General features: G+C 40.7%; 1 protein-coding gene across 1 annotated transcript in view; it reads right to left on the bottom strand.

The window, feature by feature from the left end:
* LOC150085895 (immunomodulatory peroxidase-like) overlaps nt 1-19,554 on the bottom strand; it is a 312,395-nt gene that overhangs the window by 268,372 nt on the left and 24,469 nt on the right. Inside the window, exon 3 of the mRNA XM_090374732.1 lies at nt 12,669-12,789. Within this exon, the coding sequence (XP_090230858.1) occupies nt 12,669-12,789 (121 nt within the window). The remainder of the gene's footprint in view (nt 1-12,668; nt 12,790-19,554) is intronic.

Genomic DNA, 19,554 nt, shown 5'->3' with positions numbered 1-19,554 from the left:
TGCTACGCACTGCTGCTCCTTCCCACCTGGCTACGGAGGCGCCTTGGCCAGGCGCGCGGGTGCAATAAGTACACCGGTCATTCGTGCCTTGAGTGACCGATGTTCAAACCTGTGACTGCTAAATACGGTGCTGTTTCTTGTGTTCTGTCTATCTTATGAACTCCTCTGACCGTTTGGTCGTCCTGGAGTATAAACAGAAAATTTATTTATACCTTATGGTAGGAGAGCGCCCTCAGTAGACTTCGTTCCAATCATTGCTCCCTTCAGCTTTATAAACTTGTTGGAAACTACTTTGCTGATCGCACTGTCACCTTCATCACTAAAAGCATGAAGATTCACAAATCTGTCTCCCGTGGTTTCCCCCAAGGATCAATTTTGGGTCCCTTGATTGGGAACTTACTTCTTGATGATTGGCTGCTTAGGACGAATTTCAAAATATGCAACAACCTGCATATTCAGATGACCTTGTCGTTTTTGTGAATGGAACCTCAAGATCTGATTTAGAACTCTATGCCAATAAAGTACTGTACTCCTTGAACTATCGTCTTGGTCCTAGAACAAATTGAAATTATCCCCAACCAAATCGAAGATTATGGTTTTTAAACAAAAATTGGACTATGGCAGACCATCAGTTGTAAAACTTGACAAGAAATCACTTCCACTTGTCCGAAGCACCAAATTTCTAGTAGTCATCATCGACGACCGCTTTTCCTTAACTGCACATATTCAACACCTGTCCGTCAAAGTTAAGAATTTTACGGCAATGCTACTCCGAATTACCAGACAAGACTGGGGATTGAACACCAAAACCCTACATCTCTTTTATAATGCTGCCATAATCCCAATTACAACCTATGCTACCAGTCTTTGGTTTAGACATACTGCACTCAAAACTGTACAAACTAATTTATCCACTATTCAACGTTGTTTTCTCCTTGGCCTACTTCACGTTTACGGAACAGTATCAATTTCCAGCTCTAGAGACTCTTGATTGCACTATACCACTTGACCTGCATGTTGTGTTTAGTGGTCTTTGCAAAACCCGCAGAGGCATTTCTACAGAATTTCAGGGAACATTGTTAACCCTCAAGCTGATCCCAAAACTGAACGAACCCGATGCTGGAATTTATTACTCAACATTTGCAGAATAGATGGAATTCTACAGAAAAAGAGTCATTACCAAAAAATTCGTTCCTGACGTAACTACACTATTTTCATCATCCACCAGAAAATGGTTTTCACCCTCATTGTTTGCCTCCTACATACTAACTGGAGATGGTTCTCTTAACGCAAAACTTTACAAATTCAGACTTTCTAATACAGTCTCCTGTTGATGTGGGCTACCTGAACACTCTTCTCGTGTCCTTTTTGAATCCTCCAATTACGAGGACCTAAGATTGGCTCTTGAGGCAACAGTTCCAAACTTGTCTCCTAGATGTGAGGAGATAGTCACATCTATCAATAATTTCCAGGCCCTTCAAACCTTCTGAAATGCTGCTTTTAATCGCAGGAAGACTTTCAACCTCAATGTTAATTCAAGAAATCAAACTGAAAGCACATCATAAATAATAATAATGCCTGTTGCCTCGTCTGTCGTCCTGATAACGCCATATACAAAATTGTTGTGGTTTTCAAGAACACGCAAAGGTTTTAACAAATGATGCACTTTTCTGACTCATCCTTTATCAAGGCTCTCCGCAACTAAATCCTTCGTCTGCTCAGTGATACCGTCATCAACCAGAAGTTACTGGTTGATGACGGTATCATTCCAGATTAACAGAACAGATTTATATCTGGAACTTGTTCCTGCCTTGCAGATCTTGTTTTTGGATGAAATTACTATTACTGTTTGACTGTACACATTTTCTCCTTTATGGACTACTTTGGACAACACTGGTTAAATAAGTGGACAAAGACATGCATTTATTATTACTATTTTTTTTTTTACTTTATTATACTATTTTCTTCTTCATTTCTTCGTCTTCTGCTGTCTTGTCTCCTGGGAATTGTGTGTGTGTGTGTGCGCGCGCGCGACGTTGCCGGCTTGCTCGCGCAGGGGTTCTTTTGAATCATTCCAAACTCGCTTTGGACATTCAGTCCGGGACTGTTGAGGTTGGCCATGGTACATGCGTAGTTGCGGCCTATCTCCTCGTGGTGTAGACGGACACTGGGCCAGGCTTTCCAGGTGATCACCTTCCTGGTGACAAACGGCCAGAAACAACTAAACAACACACACTGCACAAACATAATATTACACACATTTCTGGCCTCTTAACAGAGCTCTGTATTCATCACAGTGTACAAAGGGGGAGTTGAACTTTCGTTCAGGTGCCGTCCTACATAAGATACCATACATGTCTACATTACCTATCACGCACAGCTTTTTTGACAAACTATAAGAACTGATTTCTTAGACTGACACGTATAGACGTACTCCGACACGTTTACACATTAATTTTCAAGACTAGCAAGTCAGGCTGCTATATAAACTTGCGAAGTGTTTCTTAGGCATTCAGTTAGTTGTGCCAACTAGTATCAGCTTCTAAAGTGATTTTCATATTCGATAGTAGCAGTATGGTTTTAGGAGCATCAGTAAAGTGATCAGATCCTTAGTATTTCAATGCGGGACATCTGGGGGGGGATTTTACGACCCCCTAGAAACAATATACACATATATATTTTTTTATTTATAAAAAAAATATTCACATACAAAATAGTAAATACATATACTTCGTTGACGCACCTCCGTAGCCAGGTAGGCAGGAGCAGCAGTGCATAACACACGCTGCTTGATTAGACCGGGATTCGAGCCCGTGACTACCAAATACAAAGGATGCGGAAAGGTTAGGGAATGACCACCGTATATCCCCGCAGCAATATGGGCTTAGTTGCTAATGCTCCTAAAAACCAAACGACAACTACTTCTTTTAACTAAACTTATAAAATAAAATATCACGCTTCTTAAAGAGAAAAATATATATATATATTTTTTTTTCTTCACTGAAAGTCGTCGTCGTTATTTAGTTTTTTCGGAGCATTAGCAACTAAGGCCATATTGCTCCGTTTCACAGAAAGACTGAAATTCAGTATAGGTATCCCTCATGTTGGATGGACAGCTTGAGTGATCGAGACCCGGCAATATTCGTAAAATCGGACTTGTGATTTTCTCTTATAGAGAATCTATGTCTACATTTTGAATTTAAAACGATGTTTGACCAAATAAATATAGGATAATAAATATAATGTATAGGATATTAAGAAATATTAAAATTTTGAAATATTATCAGTCAGGAAAGGTACCCCTCGCGTTACGCTACATGACGAAGAGAAGGTTGCGTGAAGGAGATGAACTGTAAAAAATAGTTATTAGAAGGGGGTGGAAACACATTTATTAGAGGGGTCATATTTTTAATCGACTTTCATTTTTGTTTGATGAAAAAAGGTTTAGTGAAAAAAATTTTATGTGAAATAATACTAATAATAAAAAATTCATACTTCTTTTAACAATAAAACAGAAGTTAAATAATATAATTAAATATATTTTTCTGCTGAGTGAATTTTTCTTAATAATCCTTCATTATTTGCTACTTCTTCGTAAAACTCTTCACAAGAATTAGCAAAATTGAACTTAACTTGTAGTATTGCTTTCTGAGTTTCTACGGTCAGTTGTTTTTTTGTTGACGTCCACAACTTATTTACTACGAAAAAAATCTTTCCGTTGTACCATTGATTCCCGGCAAACATAATGCAAATGATTTGCATTTATGTTTGCCAGTAAGTATAGAGGCTACATATCCAATCCGGGACATTTTCCCGGGGCAGTTTGCAATGCGGAGCAAACGACTGAAATCTGGGACTGTCCTGCATAATCCGGGACGTCTGGTCACTTTAAACATCAGCGACTAAGCCCATATTGCTCCATGTATATTGTCCTGTGTTCTGAGGTTGATTTTTCGTATGATGTACGAAAAACCAGAGTTTCCTGGAGAAAAAACCATGCTACCCTCGCCTGAGACCGACTAACTCAACGACGTTGTGAAAAAGGTAATATTCGGTTTTTGACAATGGCAACCCGTGGCTGTTGTGTACAATCCAAATATATTTTGTTACATTTGCGATAACTATGTTATGGCAAAATAATGGCAAGACATACCATCATTTGGGAAAAATGTATACTTTAGACTTAAATTAAGTGACCAGGACAAAAGTCGGCCTTTCCCATAAAGTTTGCCGAGCATGTGTGGTGGGCTTTCGATTGTGGAAATGTGGGAAAGTACTTAAAAAATAAAACTTAAACGAGTCAAACTATATTTTAATTGCCGTTTCAGTTATACAAGGTGTGTCTGAAACGTTTTACAGCTACATTCATAAAAAATCGAAATCCCAAGGGAAAAAAAAACATATTACCACTTAATCTTCAAAGTACATCCCTCGTAATTCGATAAATCTCTTTGCACGGCCTTACATCTGGATGGCTTTGTGGAACTGAACTTGTGGAATCCTGTTTAATTCAATCGGTTTGGATCTCTGAAACGGAGGGTGGGATTTCACTTTGGAGAACATAAAATAATCAGCAGATATCAAAAGCAATGAAAAGGTGGACGGTGAAGCATTGTAACGCCCTTCCATGCGAGACACTGCTTGACGATGGTTGCGCTGTTTGAAAGTGCATTGTCGTGAAGCAAGAACCACTGACCTGACTTGGTCGCGTCTGGCCTAACACGCCGAATCCTTTTCAACAGTCTGTGCATCACTCTTCTGTAAAATTCAGAGTTGACTGTCTGTCCTTCCGGTACAAATTCTTTGTGTAGAACTCATTGCCAATCAAAAAAAAAAAAAAAATCACCATCGTTTTGGTTCCAGACTTTTGAAAAGGAGCTTCTTCGGCTTCGCAAATATTCTCCAACTTATGTAGTTGATTGACTTTTTTGTTCGGGTTCGTACGCAAACCTCAAGGATTCATCACCATTTATGATTTTTTTTGAAGAAGAAGAAGAAGAAGAAAAAGCCTGGCTCATTGACTGCCATCTCAATCAAATCTACACCAGCAGCAACTCGTTCCTCCTTCTGTTCTGCCATCAATGCATAGGGTACCAAAGTGCAAGCACATTTTCCCTTTTTTTTTTCCAAATCTTCGACAACAAGCGAATGCACGGTGTCTTTGATGATGTGAAGCTGGTCTGCTATCATTTGGAGGGACAAGCGACGAACTGCGATGGGCAACTACTCCACGCATCGTCCTGAACATCTCTGCGCCTTCACGGAATTGCCCATACCAACGAAAAATGTTGTATCATGATATTTCTTCATGACCATAAGCCGCATTTACTCTGTACTGCAGACCCCAGGATGGGTTTGCAGGTATCCTCCAGAGTTTCCCCTGAATACTTAAATGTGGAGCAGGGCTTTGGCACCACTGCTGACTACGAAACGGTGCTCCACTTTACAGATCGCTAGTCCTGCATTCTTTCTCTTTCCCTGGGTTGGGTGGGCTCCCCAACCCAGAAGTTCCCCGATTACTTCACCCATCCCCTTCTCTCTCTGGTGAAGGATGCTTCTTTCTTCATCCTTCTCTCCCCTACTGTTACTCCCACTTTACTTCTATCTCCGACACTCAATTTATTTTATTTTATTTTATTTTTATTTATTTTTTTTTTTAACTTGGCCTCTGTCAGGATCTTCAGGCGACCTTGGCAGAGACCAGCCAGAGAACTATGAACTGCCTGGCTTATCTCCTAGTGGTGGTAGCGGGCAATATAGAGTCCCATTAGGGCCCTGCGGCTAAGAGGAAGAACAACAAAACCCACCACTACACCCACTTCTGGCATTCACAGAGTTCTGTTTACTTCACACGAGAAATGATGGCGCAGTTGTGGGAAACCACCGGTGGTGCCCAAAACAAAAACACTATGCCACATAAAGTTTCACTGTGGACATTATGTGTGTCTGTAAGCGGTCCCAGTGGTTCCCAAAAAAAACCGCAAGAAGTGTCATTGTGAAGAAGCAAAATCTACCAAGTCCAGATGAGGGTGTGAGTAATTTAGGTATTGTGAATAGAGTGTTGCGTTGTTCATCTGGCCACTTAGTTACTGGAAGGCACCAGGAAGGAGCATTCCAGCATCCATTCACGGCACGAGCAGCCGGCCAGGTCAGTAGAGGGATGCCTGTCGGAGTCCTCCTCAGCAGAGCAAGGAGGGAGAGGACCCATGAAAAGAAATGGGGAACAGGATGGGGATAGTAAAGGGTAAGACAAGGATGAGACCACAGGGAGGGGTCCCAAATACCAGCAGGAGGATAAGAAACCACTAGTGGAGCACTTTCTAATAAAAGAATGACATGAGGACAGCAGAAAACCAATAAGGCAAAGAAGTAAGGGAGGAGAGAGACTGATGTAAGGTCGACAGAGAGAAACACTCTATCCTGAAATGGCGAGAGCAGGCTTCAGATTAGGGTCTGGACCTAGATATTCCACGCCAGAGAGGCGGCGTCAGCAGATTCAAAGTCCAGCCCCGAAGGGTTTGCCAAGCCACTGACCCATGAGATTTCAGTGGCGAAATCCTGCGCTAGAATGTAAGCGCCAGCAGAAATAGAGATCCTACGTAGCCCAATGGAGTTAGCAAAAAGAGAGACCGGAAGATCCATGTCAGAAGGTGCCTGCGCATGTAGCACAGTGGTATCATCACCGTCCTCCTCACACCGGGTGGAAAAGATCTGGGTTCGAATCCAGTCGATGACGCGAGGAACTTTTATAGGCTTTTTTCACCGTCGCTGAGTCAGTCTGTGTCAGGCGTAGGCAGAAATGTCCTCCCCGGGAAACTGGAGTTTTTCTTCCAGCAAAGCAAGCAAATTGACCAGAGAGCACGAGCAATTTACAGACACAATACACATGGGTAGTTGAAAGTAACTTTCCAGGGGACCCTAATATAATATAAAAGAAAAAAGTCAGAAGGTCGAAGGAGTCTCCGTCCAGGCGATCGACCGGTGTAGCATTCTTGTCTGGAGCAGAGAGAATAGAAGGTGCAGCAACGTCAAAATCAGGAAGCGTCTTTTCCGCTTGAAGATTGCAGTGCAGTAATATAGGACCACATGGAGGGGTCCTAAATAAGAGCAGGAGGATAGGAGGACAAAATGGCAGTCAATGAAAACAAGTGTGAGCTGATGAGCTTTGCTAATGCACACAAGAAAAACAAACTTAATTTTTCTTATTGTATCAACAACAAGGCAATAAAAAAAGTCAGTACAGCCAAAAATTTAGGTATCCTTATTAAAGAATCATTTTCCTTTGATGTCCATGTCTCTAACATTGTGAAGGCAGCTGGCAAAAAACTAGGTTTTCTGAAAATAATTAACCGAGACTTCAATCAGTTGGCACATTTCATCTTTCTTTACAAAATCTATGTTAGGCCAGCCCTAGAATTTGCCTCACAGGTCTGGTCCCCACATGTTGCTTACCAAAAATTAGAAATTTAAAATATTCAAAAAAGAGCAATCCAATACGTTTGCTTTAAAAGTGGCCTTGAATACAATGAGAAATCCTACCAAGAGTGGTGTGTATTCTTTGGACTCGAAACGCTGGAAAAAAAAAAGAAGAGATAAAGCCGACTTACTCCTTCTTATCCAGCTGTTAAATGGTACCCTGAATTGCGCTCATCTCGTCTCACAAATAAATTTTAACGCACCGACAAGGGCGTTAAGAAACCATCCACTGCTGAAACCATCCTATGCGAGAACAAATTATGGATACTACAACTTCTACAACAGGACTGCAAGATCAATGAACAAAGCAAATATGGAGAAATTTGACACCCCGGACACTTCAAGAGGCAACTGAAATTGCTAACCTCATCCGTTACCTGATTTAAAATGGACTCTTCTTGCAAGTTCTAAGACTCATTGTGTAATGCGTGTGAAGAAATACCAGTGCTCTGCCTTACTCCTACCTGTTCACTTAAATAGGACGGATGAGTCCTACTTTTATTTATTTAGTTTTATTTTATTTGTACATTTCAATTCACTAGTCTTCTTACGTACATTTACTTTTCTCTTTACTTTGGGAAATGTATACTCCAAGCTTCTGCTTTGAAACTGTGTAATAATGCTTTGTAGCTGCATCCTCAGGCACGTTTGTTTGCTGTTTTGTAGCTGTTAACAATAATAATAATAATAATAATAATAATAATAGTGGAGAACTTCCTAATAAACGGATGGCCTTGAGGCTTCCTTAGTCTTGTTCACCGAATGGAAGGGCTGGAAAAGTGCACTGCAGAAGAAGTTGTTGCCTGAGGTCAAGATACGCGACACAGTCAAGCATAAGATGGTTCCAGTATTCAGTCTCCTAGCACATACAAGTGCCATCTCAACGCTACCGAGTTGTCTAAGTCGAGCTTTGATGGCTCCATGGGCTGTGAGCATAAAGGTGGTCTCCAGGTTGGGGGGTGAGCCAAGTCAGGATATGTTTATTAAGGAAGGCTACATCTTTATTGAATTTCCTTCTGATATCACCTTTGGATTTTGCTGACCAGAGAGCTTGTCACAGTTTGGAGACTTCCGACCACGGCCTTTTCTTCTCCTGGGCGAAGTTTCCTTCAGTGGTTGACGTGATTCCAAGAAAATTGGTGGGCGTATTAGTCCTGCAGGAGGCCGTATAAAGCAATATACAGATCCAAGGGCAGGTTGCCTGAGATTACTTGAAGTGTCAATGTAGAGGCTGCATACTCTGGCGGAGTGGAAAAGGAAAATTACAACCTTTCTTACAACCGTTTTTTCACCTGTAACAAATGTAAACACATTACTGTCGAACCTCTAAGGCAAAAATGAAGCTAAAGTAACTACAGAAGTGCCTACTTAAACTTTTCACCCGATGACAAGGAGCAGAGTCGTCCTGAAAGATGCAGTTACTTGGCAGGTTAAAATGTTCTCTAATGGTTGGCAGCAATTTGCCTTCCAATATAGCCAGGTATCCATTGGCATTTACGGAACCTTTTATAAACTGCAGGTGACCTACTCCGCGATACGAAATGCACCCCCCCCTCATATTATTTGGCTGGTAGGGGATTTCACTGTTGACACCATACAGTCTGGATGGTATTCTTCACCACGTCTACGGCGAATCGTTTGTCTCCCATCAGAGCCATGCAGGCTGAATTTCTTCTCATCCGAGAAAATAACTGACTTCCACTGCTCGAGGGTCCATTTCACATGATATTTTATTTGCTCATATTTTGAATGATTTCGACATTCAGTACGTGACACTCGAGGTTTTCTGCGGTTCGCGCTCCGTTGTGGCCCGCCTCCTCGCAGCGTAGACAGGTATCAGGACGCACCACCCTGGTGCTTGTTGCTTCCTGATTGTAAAGCGACCAGAAACAACTCAACAACATAACAAACACATACACGGCACAAACATATGTATGTATGTATGTATGTATGTATTTAACTGTCGAAGGGTGGCACCCGGACATACATCCATCTCCACCAATTTATCATATAATATCATGTTCTCATAATGGCCTGTTAGTGTAAGTGTGTGTACATGTGTGTGTAATGTGTTATAAGTGAAACAGGCTACTCTGCCACCAGGTGATAGTCCATTGGGCAATTACCACCTGGTGCCCATCCCTGGCACGAGGAGCTATGCCTGGATCTATTAACTCTGGCTGTGCATATTGCACCTAAATCCCGCACCCACCAGTAAGGGTGCAAGACTGGTGGGTGCCAGCAGTCCCGCTCCTGGGGTGCCCACACCCAAGAGCAAGAAAAAAAAAAAAAAATGCACCAACTAGGAGAATACATCTTACTAGTGAAACAGCACAAACATAGCATTACATACATTTCTGGCCTTTCTGCAGAGTTTTTGTAACACCACAGTGTACCACGGCGGAGTTGAACAAGTTTTGGCAGCCGCCTTACATAAGATACTATACATGTCTACATTTCACATGCTCCTTACACCAAATTAATTGGGCCTTTTTCATTTTTTGTGTGAGGAGGGGCTTCTTCTTACGATGACGGGCTACAAGTCCCTTTTTGAAGAGGCGTCTTCTGACTGTTACTGCCCTTGCTATCACTCCTGTATTGTTCTTCCCATTCTCTTTTCAGCTCAGGCGAAGATTTACAGTTATTAAGGCATAAACGCTTCAAAATGCGGTCCTGTTTTGGGGTAGAGACTCGTTTGCGCCCGGTTCCTTTTTTCCTTTCAACAGAACCAGTATTGAGTTTGGAAAGAAATCTCCTCACTGTCGACTGATTACAAGACTGACTCCATAAGCAATATGATGGGAAGAACATCCTTCCTCACGTAAAGCAACAATAGCACTCTTTCTTCGTGGCGTCATCTGCACGTAACTCGCCATCCTGACACAAGAAAAGAATGACTGCAACTCTTGCAGAACGTGCTTATATAGCTGAAAGTAACAACTCATGCAATATTACGTCATTACCTGCGAGTGTCAATCTTATCTGATGCAATCTGTAAGAAATATTGCCATATACTTACGTTATTCGGACGACAATTACAATTTTAAGGGGTTATGCACTTTCTTTGAACACCAGTAAAACCGGCAACTTTTCTTAGAATGCAGACCAGATCTCTGGTCTGCATTCTAATCTAATCTCACAAATCTGTGGCATCGTAGAGGTTCTTCTACTCTTAATAAGAATTAATGTTTAAAGTGAGTATGTCTAATTCGAAGTCGGGCTAGTACTATTTCTTGTGTTGTCGACTTTCTTATGTCAGAATTCAAATTTTCAACGTTCAGATTTGGTTCGGTTTGTTTGCAGTTTTCAGTTTCCATGTTTCTGTACCCTATTTGGATTACAAATTTATGATTCGTAAATTTGTAATCTAAATAGGATACTGAAACTTTTTCTCCGCTCTGATGACTGCTTAGTTTTGCAGTTCTGTCTGCTTCTTCATTTCTAAAAATCCTTGCATGTCCTGGGATTCATGAGAAAATTGTCTTATAGATTGTTATGCTGTTTTAAGAATATTTTTAATGGGAATATTCTTTTGTGTACACTTATTTAGGATATTATTATCCAAAATAATAATAATATATTTAGGATAAAATAGTTAGGATGGTTTCCCACTGCCTTTCGCAATTGTATCCTCAAGTATGTCAGATGCAGCTGACATCTGGCTTGCCAGATGTGGGACCAATTTGATGCTTACCTTTGCAGACCGCCCTTGTTCTGCAAGCTTTCTTTCCCTGACTTTCGGTGGGCTCCCAGATCAGGGGTGATTGCTACTTCTCTCTTGCCACCTCTTCTTTCCGCTGAAGGATGCCTTCTTACCTCATCTTCCTCCTTTTCCTACTATGACTCCACCATTTGTGCAATCTTCCCCACTCACTCCCCTTTATTGGTCGCGCAGGGTCGCCTGAGAAATTCAAGCGACCTTCGCGGAGACGAGCCAGAATATAATGGACAGCCTGGCTCATCTCATAGTGGTGGTGGTGGCGGGCAACGTAGAGTTCTACTAGGGGGCCCTTCGGCCTAGTAGCCAGAGACAACAGAACAAAACACAACACTACATAAACCAGACAGTAAACCAGACTACACTTTTTCCTGGCTTTTGCAGTAGTTCTACATTCCATCACAGAGTGCATACGGCGCAGATGTGGGAAACCACCGGTGGCGCTTGACCCTAAATACTATGCCTTCCGCAATTGCTCATACTTCTGAGAGGAAAAATACCCTGAGTAGAGGGTAGACTCTCACTGCAAAAAATTAATAAAAAAAAATAAAATAAAATAAATAATAATCTCTATATATTAAAAAAGTTTTCCTACTGGTGATATTTATTTGAGCCAATGGGAGAAGAGGGATGCAGATGACGTGGTACAAGTGGGCGGGGAAATTACGTCACTACAAATGCACAGATAAATAATTACATAAGTGATTTCCTGATTAGATTTCGATCAGTGCGCTATAATGTTAGTATATTAGTATAATTACTAGAGGGTGTAGAAGATTTGACTTACTCCGTCATACCCCTACATTTTACGTGGGACAAAATGGGAAATAAATGGCGTCGACGTAAAAATAGGTGCAAAGTGGTCGTTCGGTTGAATAGCGTCTCACTGCGAGATGTCATTTGAAATTATTGAACAGTTCACTGAGAACTGTGAACGGAGTAGTGTACGAGACTTCTCAAGAAGCCGCTCGAGCGGCCGGTCTAAGCAAATCAGTCGATCATGTGAAGGAAACTCTTTCCGAAGAGGCTTCACTTCAGTAATGATGCCGAGCAGGATAAGACATTTTTTTGTATATTTGATATTGGCTGGGAGTTGGCGAGCGAAGGGAGCAGGGGGCGGAGCCCCCTAGTTATCATTATTATAATTTTTATAATAATAATAATCATAAGAAGAAGAAGAACATCAACAAGAGTCAGAAGGCGAATCATGACGGAAGAGAAGAATGACGATATCAAGCTCGAGGTCCCGAGAATACTCACCAGATGTGAACCCTGAGGATGAGCTTATTCTATGAACACTATTCTAATTATTCTATGAACACTATTTAAAAAGCAAATTATTATGCTAAAAATTGTGGAAATTCTATTATAATTAACAGACCTATTCTCATATTATACTTTTACCTAATTAATATTTGTCTAATACAAAAAAAATCTAATTTTGTAATTCATTAATCATAAGCCAATGCCTTACCCAGTCAAAGATTTTGTGATTTCCAAGATTGCCCGAGATATTTCTTGCACCTCTTCTACTGCTCTTGAAGGCACATGAAGCATCGAAAGAAATTTAGATGGTGACAGAGATTCCTCGGCTTCTAAATTGAAATAAAATACATGCGCAAGTTAGAGACTGAAATTTATAAGATAGGTTCAACAGAAACTCCTTCCAAAACATATTCAAAAATATTGCATCATCCATGAATTACATCAGCCAGCAGAGTAGACTACGTGATCAGCCAGTCATTCGACATTTTAAGAGCAGTTTGCATAACCTAGAGGAGACTATTTATTATATCCTTTACAAGTAATAATCTATCGCCTCCACTGAAAGAAAATTTCTGGTGATGCCATCACGAGTATAGGGGCAGTCAACCAGTGGAGATTTACAATGCTATGCAATACGTTGATTGCAGTCGGATGATAAAATGCAAGAGGCTGTATATAATTTGGCTTCAACAACAAATGAAGGAAATCTTAAAGAACGGCATCCTGTGCTTGGTGAAAAACAATAAAGTGCATATGAAAACTAAGCTAACATTTATTTCGCTTGATAAAAAAAATACTCATCCCGAGAAACTACTAACATGAGGCCAACATGTAGCTGTAACATTAGGTCTGCCTATAATTTTCTGGTCAAGGAAAGATATTATCTGCGTAATATTACATAAACAGTAATGATATGAGTATCTTAATGCTAACTTGACGTGAGTGGATCGATCTAACAGTCCACAGACAAGATGAACAAACAACGTTTCTAATCTCATATACAGTACTATAATTTTAATAAAAATATCTCGGCGATTCTTTTAAGTGGCAAATATCATTAGGTGTTAACATTTGCTTCAGTTCAACATTTTCTATCGTCATATTATAAACATTGCCCACTCAAGAAACTTCGTTATTTTTGCTTATAAACTGTCTCGAATAGTGATTTCAATGAAAAGCGATCTTATTTATTTCTCCTGAAGCTTAAAAAACATAATAATAATAAAAACAATCTTTCCCTAGGTAGCTTATGAAAAATTCACCCATGTTTTCTTATAAAAGGGTGTTCCTGAATCATTTTCTAATGCTGATTTCAAAAATGACTTCCCTTTGTTTCAATCACATCAGGTTTATTCAAGAATCACGAAAGAATTTTGATTTTTTTACAAATTTTTATTAATTTTGGCAGAATTTGTGCCCTGAAATTATAAGAAAATGCTGCGTTTGCCAGACTTTTATATTTAAATACATGTTGGAAACAAAGAGCAGTGTTGGTAAAAAAAATTCCACTAAACACTGATCTACGACGGGACAAATTTTCGTTTCTTTGATTTTATTGCAGATACTTCTACTTTACAGTCCTTCTTCAGCATTCAGCAATAGTCAGCTATCATGTTGACATTCCACCTCCCTTAGTACCTCATCTCCATGTCTTTAATATCCTGGTGAAATCTTTCGCCCTGTTCTTCAATAATACTTCCTAGATTTTCTTGGAAGTAGTCGATTTGGGAATGTAAAAAATGTACCTTGACACACATGTTGCAGCCTAGCTTCTTGAAGTTTGCTAACATATTTTCAACTATATTTTTGTAGTAGTCTGGATCTTTGTTGTTCCCTAAGAAGTTCTCAACAACAGACCTGAAGCTAATCCATGCCTATTTTTCTCTTTTATTCATAGTTTCCTCAAAATCTTGGTCCCTCATCAGTTTGTGATGAGGTCCAACAAAAATACCTTGTTTTAGCTTCTCTGGGATTCGATGGGAATTTAGTATAAAGCCGGTTGAAGCAGGGACCTTCCTGAGGTAAAGCGTTCACAACTGTTTCATCAAACCCAACTTAATATGCAAAGAAGGAGGAGAGCTTTGGGGTCTACCAGTGATTTATGAAGTATGTTCTTTGATCCAGGAACAAACGGTCCCTCTCTGGCCACACCTTGACATTCCAGTGCTTACTCCTTGCTGTCCCACTCAGAAAAAGCAAGGCGTTTTTGTGTAGCCAGATTGTTATCCAAGTAACACGTCTCATCACTTAAAAGTCCGCACAGACCAACCCATCATGATCTTCATGCATAAAATTTGTGAAGAATTTCTTCAAGTTCTCATAGGTTTCTTTCAAATGCACAGAGTGAGCTACAGGAATTGACCCATATTTATTTCTCTATTTATTTCTCAAAGGTGTGGAACACTTCTTTGAGACTCCTCTTTGATTAGGCAATAAAAAATCTCCACTGTGCAAAATTGTAACTGGTTAAATAGTTCATTAAGTCATTTGTATTACTGAAAAAACATCCCATGTACTAGAAGATTTTTTGATTTAAGTCTAGAACCAAGTAGTTCTGCCGATTCCTTTTGCAAATTTAAATCTCTTACTAGATCGTTGAGTTCATGCTGTGAAAACAGCTGAGGACTGGACTTAACGTCTCTGGGCATCTAGACTTCAGTTTCTTCTTTAGAAGTTTGACTTTCAGCACCTCTCTGCTGCTACATTTTCTAACATAAGTGGAGGGCATGGAACCAGTAGTTCATCTCCATGTGGGACTGGTATAATGGCAGATGGAACATTAGGATACAAAAAAAAAAAAAAAAAAACCCTAAACTAAAACTATTATATTATTAGGAATTGTCACCGAAAATTACTTTCAACTACCCACGTGTATCGTGTCTGTAAATTGCTTGTGTTCTCTGGTCAATTTGCCTGGTTTGCAAGACGGAGAAAAAAAAAAAAGCTTTTCAGGGGGAAAAATCTTGCTATCTATGCCTGAGACACAATAACTGAACCATGGAGTGAAAAAAGCCCATAAAAGTTCCTCGCGTCATCGACGGGATTCGAACCTGATCCTTTTCCACCTGGTGTGGGGAAGACGGTGACGATATCACTGTGCTATACGCGCTGACATACACCGATGAGCCAAAACATTATGACCACCTACCTAATATGATGTTGGTCCTCCACGTGCAGCAAAAAAAAAAAAAAAAAAAAAAAACTCGTATCCGGCGAGGCACAGTTTTTTTTTTTTGCTGCACGTGGAGGACCAACATCATTGTCTTCTTAACTGGTGCCTGATGGAGGACCAACATCACTGTCTTCTTAACTGGTGCCTGATGTTGCCAGGATGTCCTGGAAGTGATTGGAAGAATGAGGGCTACTGGTTTATGGTCTGACATGAACGCTGTTTCAGGCTGGCTGTCAACGGTGAGGGTGACTGTTGCAAATATTAGGTCTAACAGGTTAGCGCCTCTAGTGGGGGAAAAATTTTGGAGGGTCAGACCTACTGCAGCCAGATTAGAAGATAACAATCTGCAAAGACTGTGTTGACCTGAACTAATATTAAAAGTCTCCACACACAAGTAATGTTGCTTTGGGGTGGCATTCATTAATGATCCAGTTGGATACCCCTTGTAAAGTGTTCTTTACTGGGTGGGGGGGATGTAGACTGTGCACATGTCAAGTCTGTGGCCTTGAATATAGTTCTGTTTTTAGAGTGGCTGAGCTACTCAGTGAGAATTTTTGTGTGTTGAACAGAATGCCAACACCACCACCACCACCAGTCGTCTGTTCCCTGGAGGCAAAAATGCCCGAGAAGCAAGCGGGTTGAGAGAATGCGAGGTCTTCTTCATTGGGGGACAGCCATGTCTCTGTGATACAAATGATGTCATAAAACCTTGCCAAGAGAAGAATTTTCATCATCTGATGTTTATTTCTCATGCTTCTAGCGTTTTGATAGAAAATTGTGCACATTAAAGAAGTTTGGATGTATGCCCTTGTTGGAGCTCTGACGGCCTTCATCAATAGTCTATGATTCGTTCTGGAGGTAGTTCTCACCTCAATCTTCATATGTCTTCCCTCAGGCGTTAGTGGCGGGTGATCATGTCGCTGGCAAGCTTCTGTGAGAGTGTTTGAACCTTTAAGAAGGTCCCGTTCAGTATTATCGGAATGTTCCTCCCCAAATTTAGACTTAATGGCGGGTCTGAGTTAGGTTTTCCTTTCATTATTTGTGGTTTCAATCCGTTGGGGATACAGCATCCTGGTTTGTTTATTTGTTATTTGGTTTTTAGGAGCATTAGCAACTAAGGCCATATTGCTCCGGAATATGGGGTGGTCATTCCCTGACCTTTCCGCATCCTCCGTATTTGGTGGTGACGGGCTCGAACCCCGGTCTAATCAAGAAGCGTGTGCTACGCACTGCTGCTCCTTCCCACCTGGCTACGGAGGCGCCCCCTCATCCTGGTAGAGGTACGCTTTGTAGTGTAGAAGTGTTTCACTAGTGCCCCTGCAGCCCAAGATGATGCAAGGCTGAGTAGTTTGTAGTTAGATTCTGCTGTAGTGATTTTGAATGATGCATAGTATGGTTGCTTGGTCGTGAGCCTGGTAACTTCTGTGTTTATACCTAAGTTTTCATTCAAATAAGACAACAGTTGTTTGTGAAGAAAGCCTGGAGACGAAAATTGATTTTCCATGTGAAGAGATTCACAGCGGAATCGCACGTATTTTCGTTGAGTTAGCTGTCCTGACTGTGGGCTTCATGTTGTAGTTTGACTTTTCTGGTGCAGTTACTTGGTTTTTTATGCATTTCTGCTTCCCTTTGCACGGTGTCATCTTCTTAGGAAATTTTGGGTGTCCTAGTTTGGTTGTTTCTTCGATGTGGCGGCGAGATGAATAATTTCAGGATGATTTGCTGTGGTGCAGAAATTTCGGGGTGCCATTTGGTTGATAGAGAGGCTCCAGTGCCTCAGATTATAGTCTTCGCACACCGGGAATTGGTTGCTCTTCTTCCTCCGTGCGTGCGGCCTGATCCGTAAGCTGGGGGCATTCTTTCAAGGTGTCCGGACGGTTGAATGATTAGATTTTTTTTATTTATTTACGGACATCTGCAAATGTAGCACATTGGCTTACTTCTGAGTCTTGGACGGAATAGTTTTGTATCCGAGACGGGAAAGAATGGGCGGTACTGTCCTCTTGTGATTGATGTGAGGAGGGGAAAGAGGATGTTTGGAGTTCAGACGCTGGTTCTCCAGGGTGGGAAAATCGTTCATTGCGTTGAAAATTCTTATTCGCTCCTAACGTTTGTTCCTTGAATGACTCGGTATTGATCCCGAGTGGGAGATGATATTCATCAGTTGGTTTTTTCCTGTGATCGAGAATGATTTTTTCCTTGGGAAGAATACTGTTCGTTCTTGCCTTCTGAAGCGGGCTGTTGGAGACCAGTGGATTGGGCCTGATAAGGGATGTCGATCGAGGCCTCAGCGGAATCGCTTCTTCTGGGATTTGTAGGGGAAGGAACGTGACTAGATTTCGTTTTACATTCAGGACAAATTAACACGATATTGGTCTTTTCATAATTTTTATAAATCTTAATAAGGTCTTGCATGTTGAGAAGGTTGGAAAGCTCTTTAGAATCATTGGACTTATTCAGTTCGATTTTATTGTAGATGTCTAGAAGAATAAGCTTGATGTCCTTATGTATCTATGCGTTTTATGTAAGGGCGGCTCCTAGAACAAAGTACATCTCCTCCGCCTCGTTGCACTGTTTATTTTTTGCAGACTCTGTTAAGGTTAGGCCATATGTGTGCAGTAAAAAAAAAAAAAAAAACGAAAGTAGGGGAGGTGAGGGGAAAAAAAAGCTTTTTCATCCCGCGCAGGAAATTTTCATCTCCACTGGGAGAAAGTGATAGGATAGAAAAGATTTGGTTAGTGAGCTGATGTGTGTGTTCTGTAGCGTAATGTTGTGTTTTTGCCTTTTACCTAGGTTACCTAGAAGTCGCAGTCACCGGGACACCCACTTCCAGGTACTCGTCCTTACAACTAGCTTACCCTCCGCCCTGAGGGAAGAATTCTCCAGAGAGGAATTACTTACTGGATAAAGAGGAAAAAGGAGTAGGATAAGAGATGAGGGGACCTCTCAGCCCAGAGGGGTCCCGTGTCAGGGTGTAGTGCGAGGGAAAAAACAACAAAAAAGAATGAGAATGTGGCCATAACAGTGATATTATCTGCTACGACTACTTCTTCTTCAGTGATTGGTGTCTTCTTGGTTATTGATGTTCGCTGCCAGGTAGAGCGTTTTTCTCTTTGTGAAGACATCTTTAGCAAAAGTCTGGAATGCTTCAAGGGTTTGTGGAGTCAAAAGTAGTTGTCCAAGTGTGTCCGGGGTGAGATTGGGAAACTCTCTAAATATTTATCGGTGTTAAGTTAACCAATCTGATGAAGTTTTGTGTTTATTGATCCGTGTCTTGTCACTAAAAATAAGGATTCAAGGGACAGTGTAAGCCAATAGTTTACTGCTCTGGTTGTTGAGAATTTAACATCAGGGGGTTATTGTTGTTGTTATTTGGTTTTTAGTTGTTTTTGGCAACTCTTTCATACTATTAGATATTTAGTCAAGAAATATTTCTAGAGTAATATTGTAATTGTAAATTGGCGATTTGTAATTGTATTATTGGTAATTTTAATATTCTAAAATATTCAAAATTTTAACCCTTTCTATTATTTTCTACCCCCAACAGCTTGGTCTGATGTCTGATGGTAAGTATCGGTAAGATACACGAAACGTCACCTTAATGTATAGTAATGTTTTTTTTTTTTATGAAAACCCCAAACACGAAAGGTATCAAAACCTATAATACTTAGTACCGTGCATGGGTTGAAGGAGAAGTATGGGGGGAGGGAGATGCCGGAAACTTTGCTCTAGAGACTAAACATGGGTTTCACCACTTCAAGCCTCCAATAAGCAAAGTGGTGGTATTTCACCGGTTGATGAAAGTCATCTACCACCTGGTCGAACAGTGTAATAAACTATAATTTAACGTGATATAAGACTGGTTTTAATATAATAATAACCTTCTTTGTGCCATTTTTCTACAGTCCCAATGCTTCAACAC

Source organism: Mastigoproctus giganteus, chromosome 5 (assembly GCF_048544385.1).
Source record: "Mastigoproctus giganteus isolate SK-2022 chromosome 5, ASM4854438v1, whole genome shotgun sequence".
Lineage (NCBI taxonomy): Eukaryota > Metazoa > Arthropoda > Arachnida > Uropygi > Thelyphonidae > Mastigoproctus > Mastigoproctus giganteus.
This window is presented reverse-complemented; position numbering and strand designations above follow the sequence as displayed.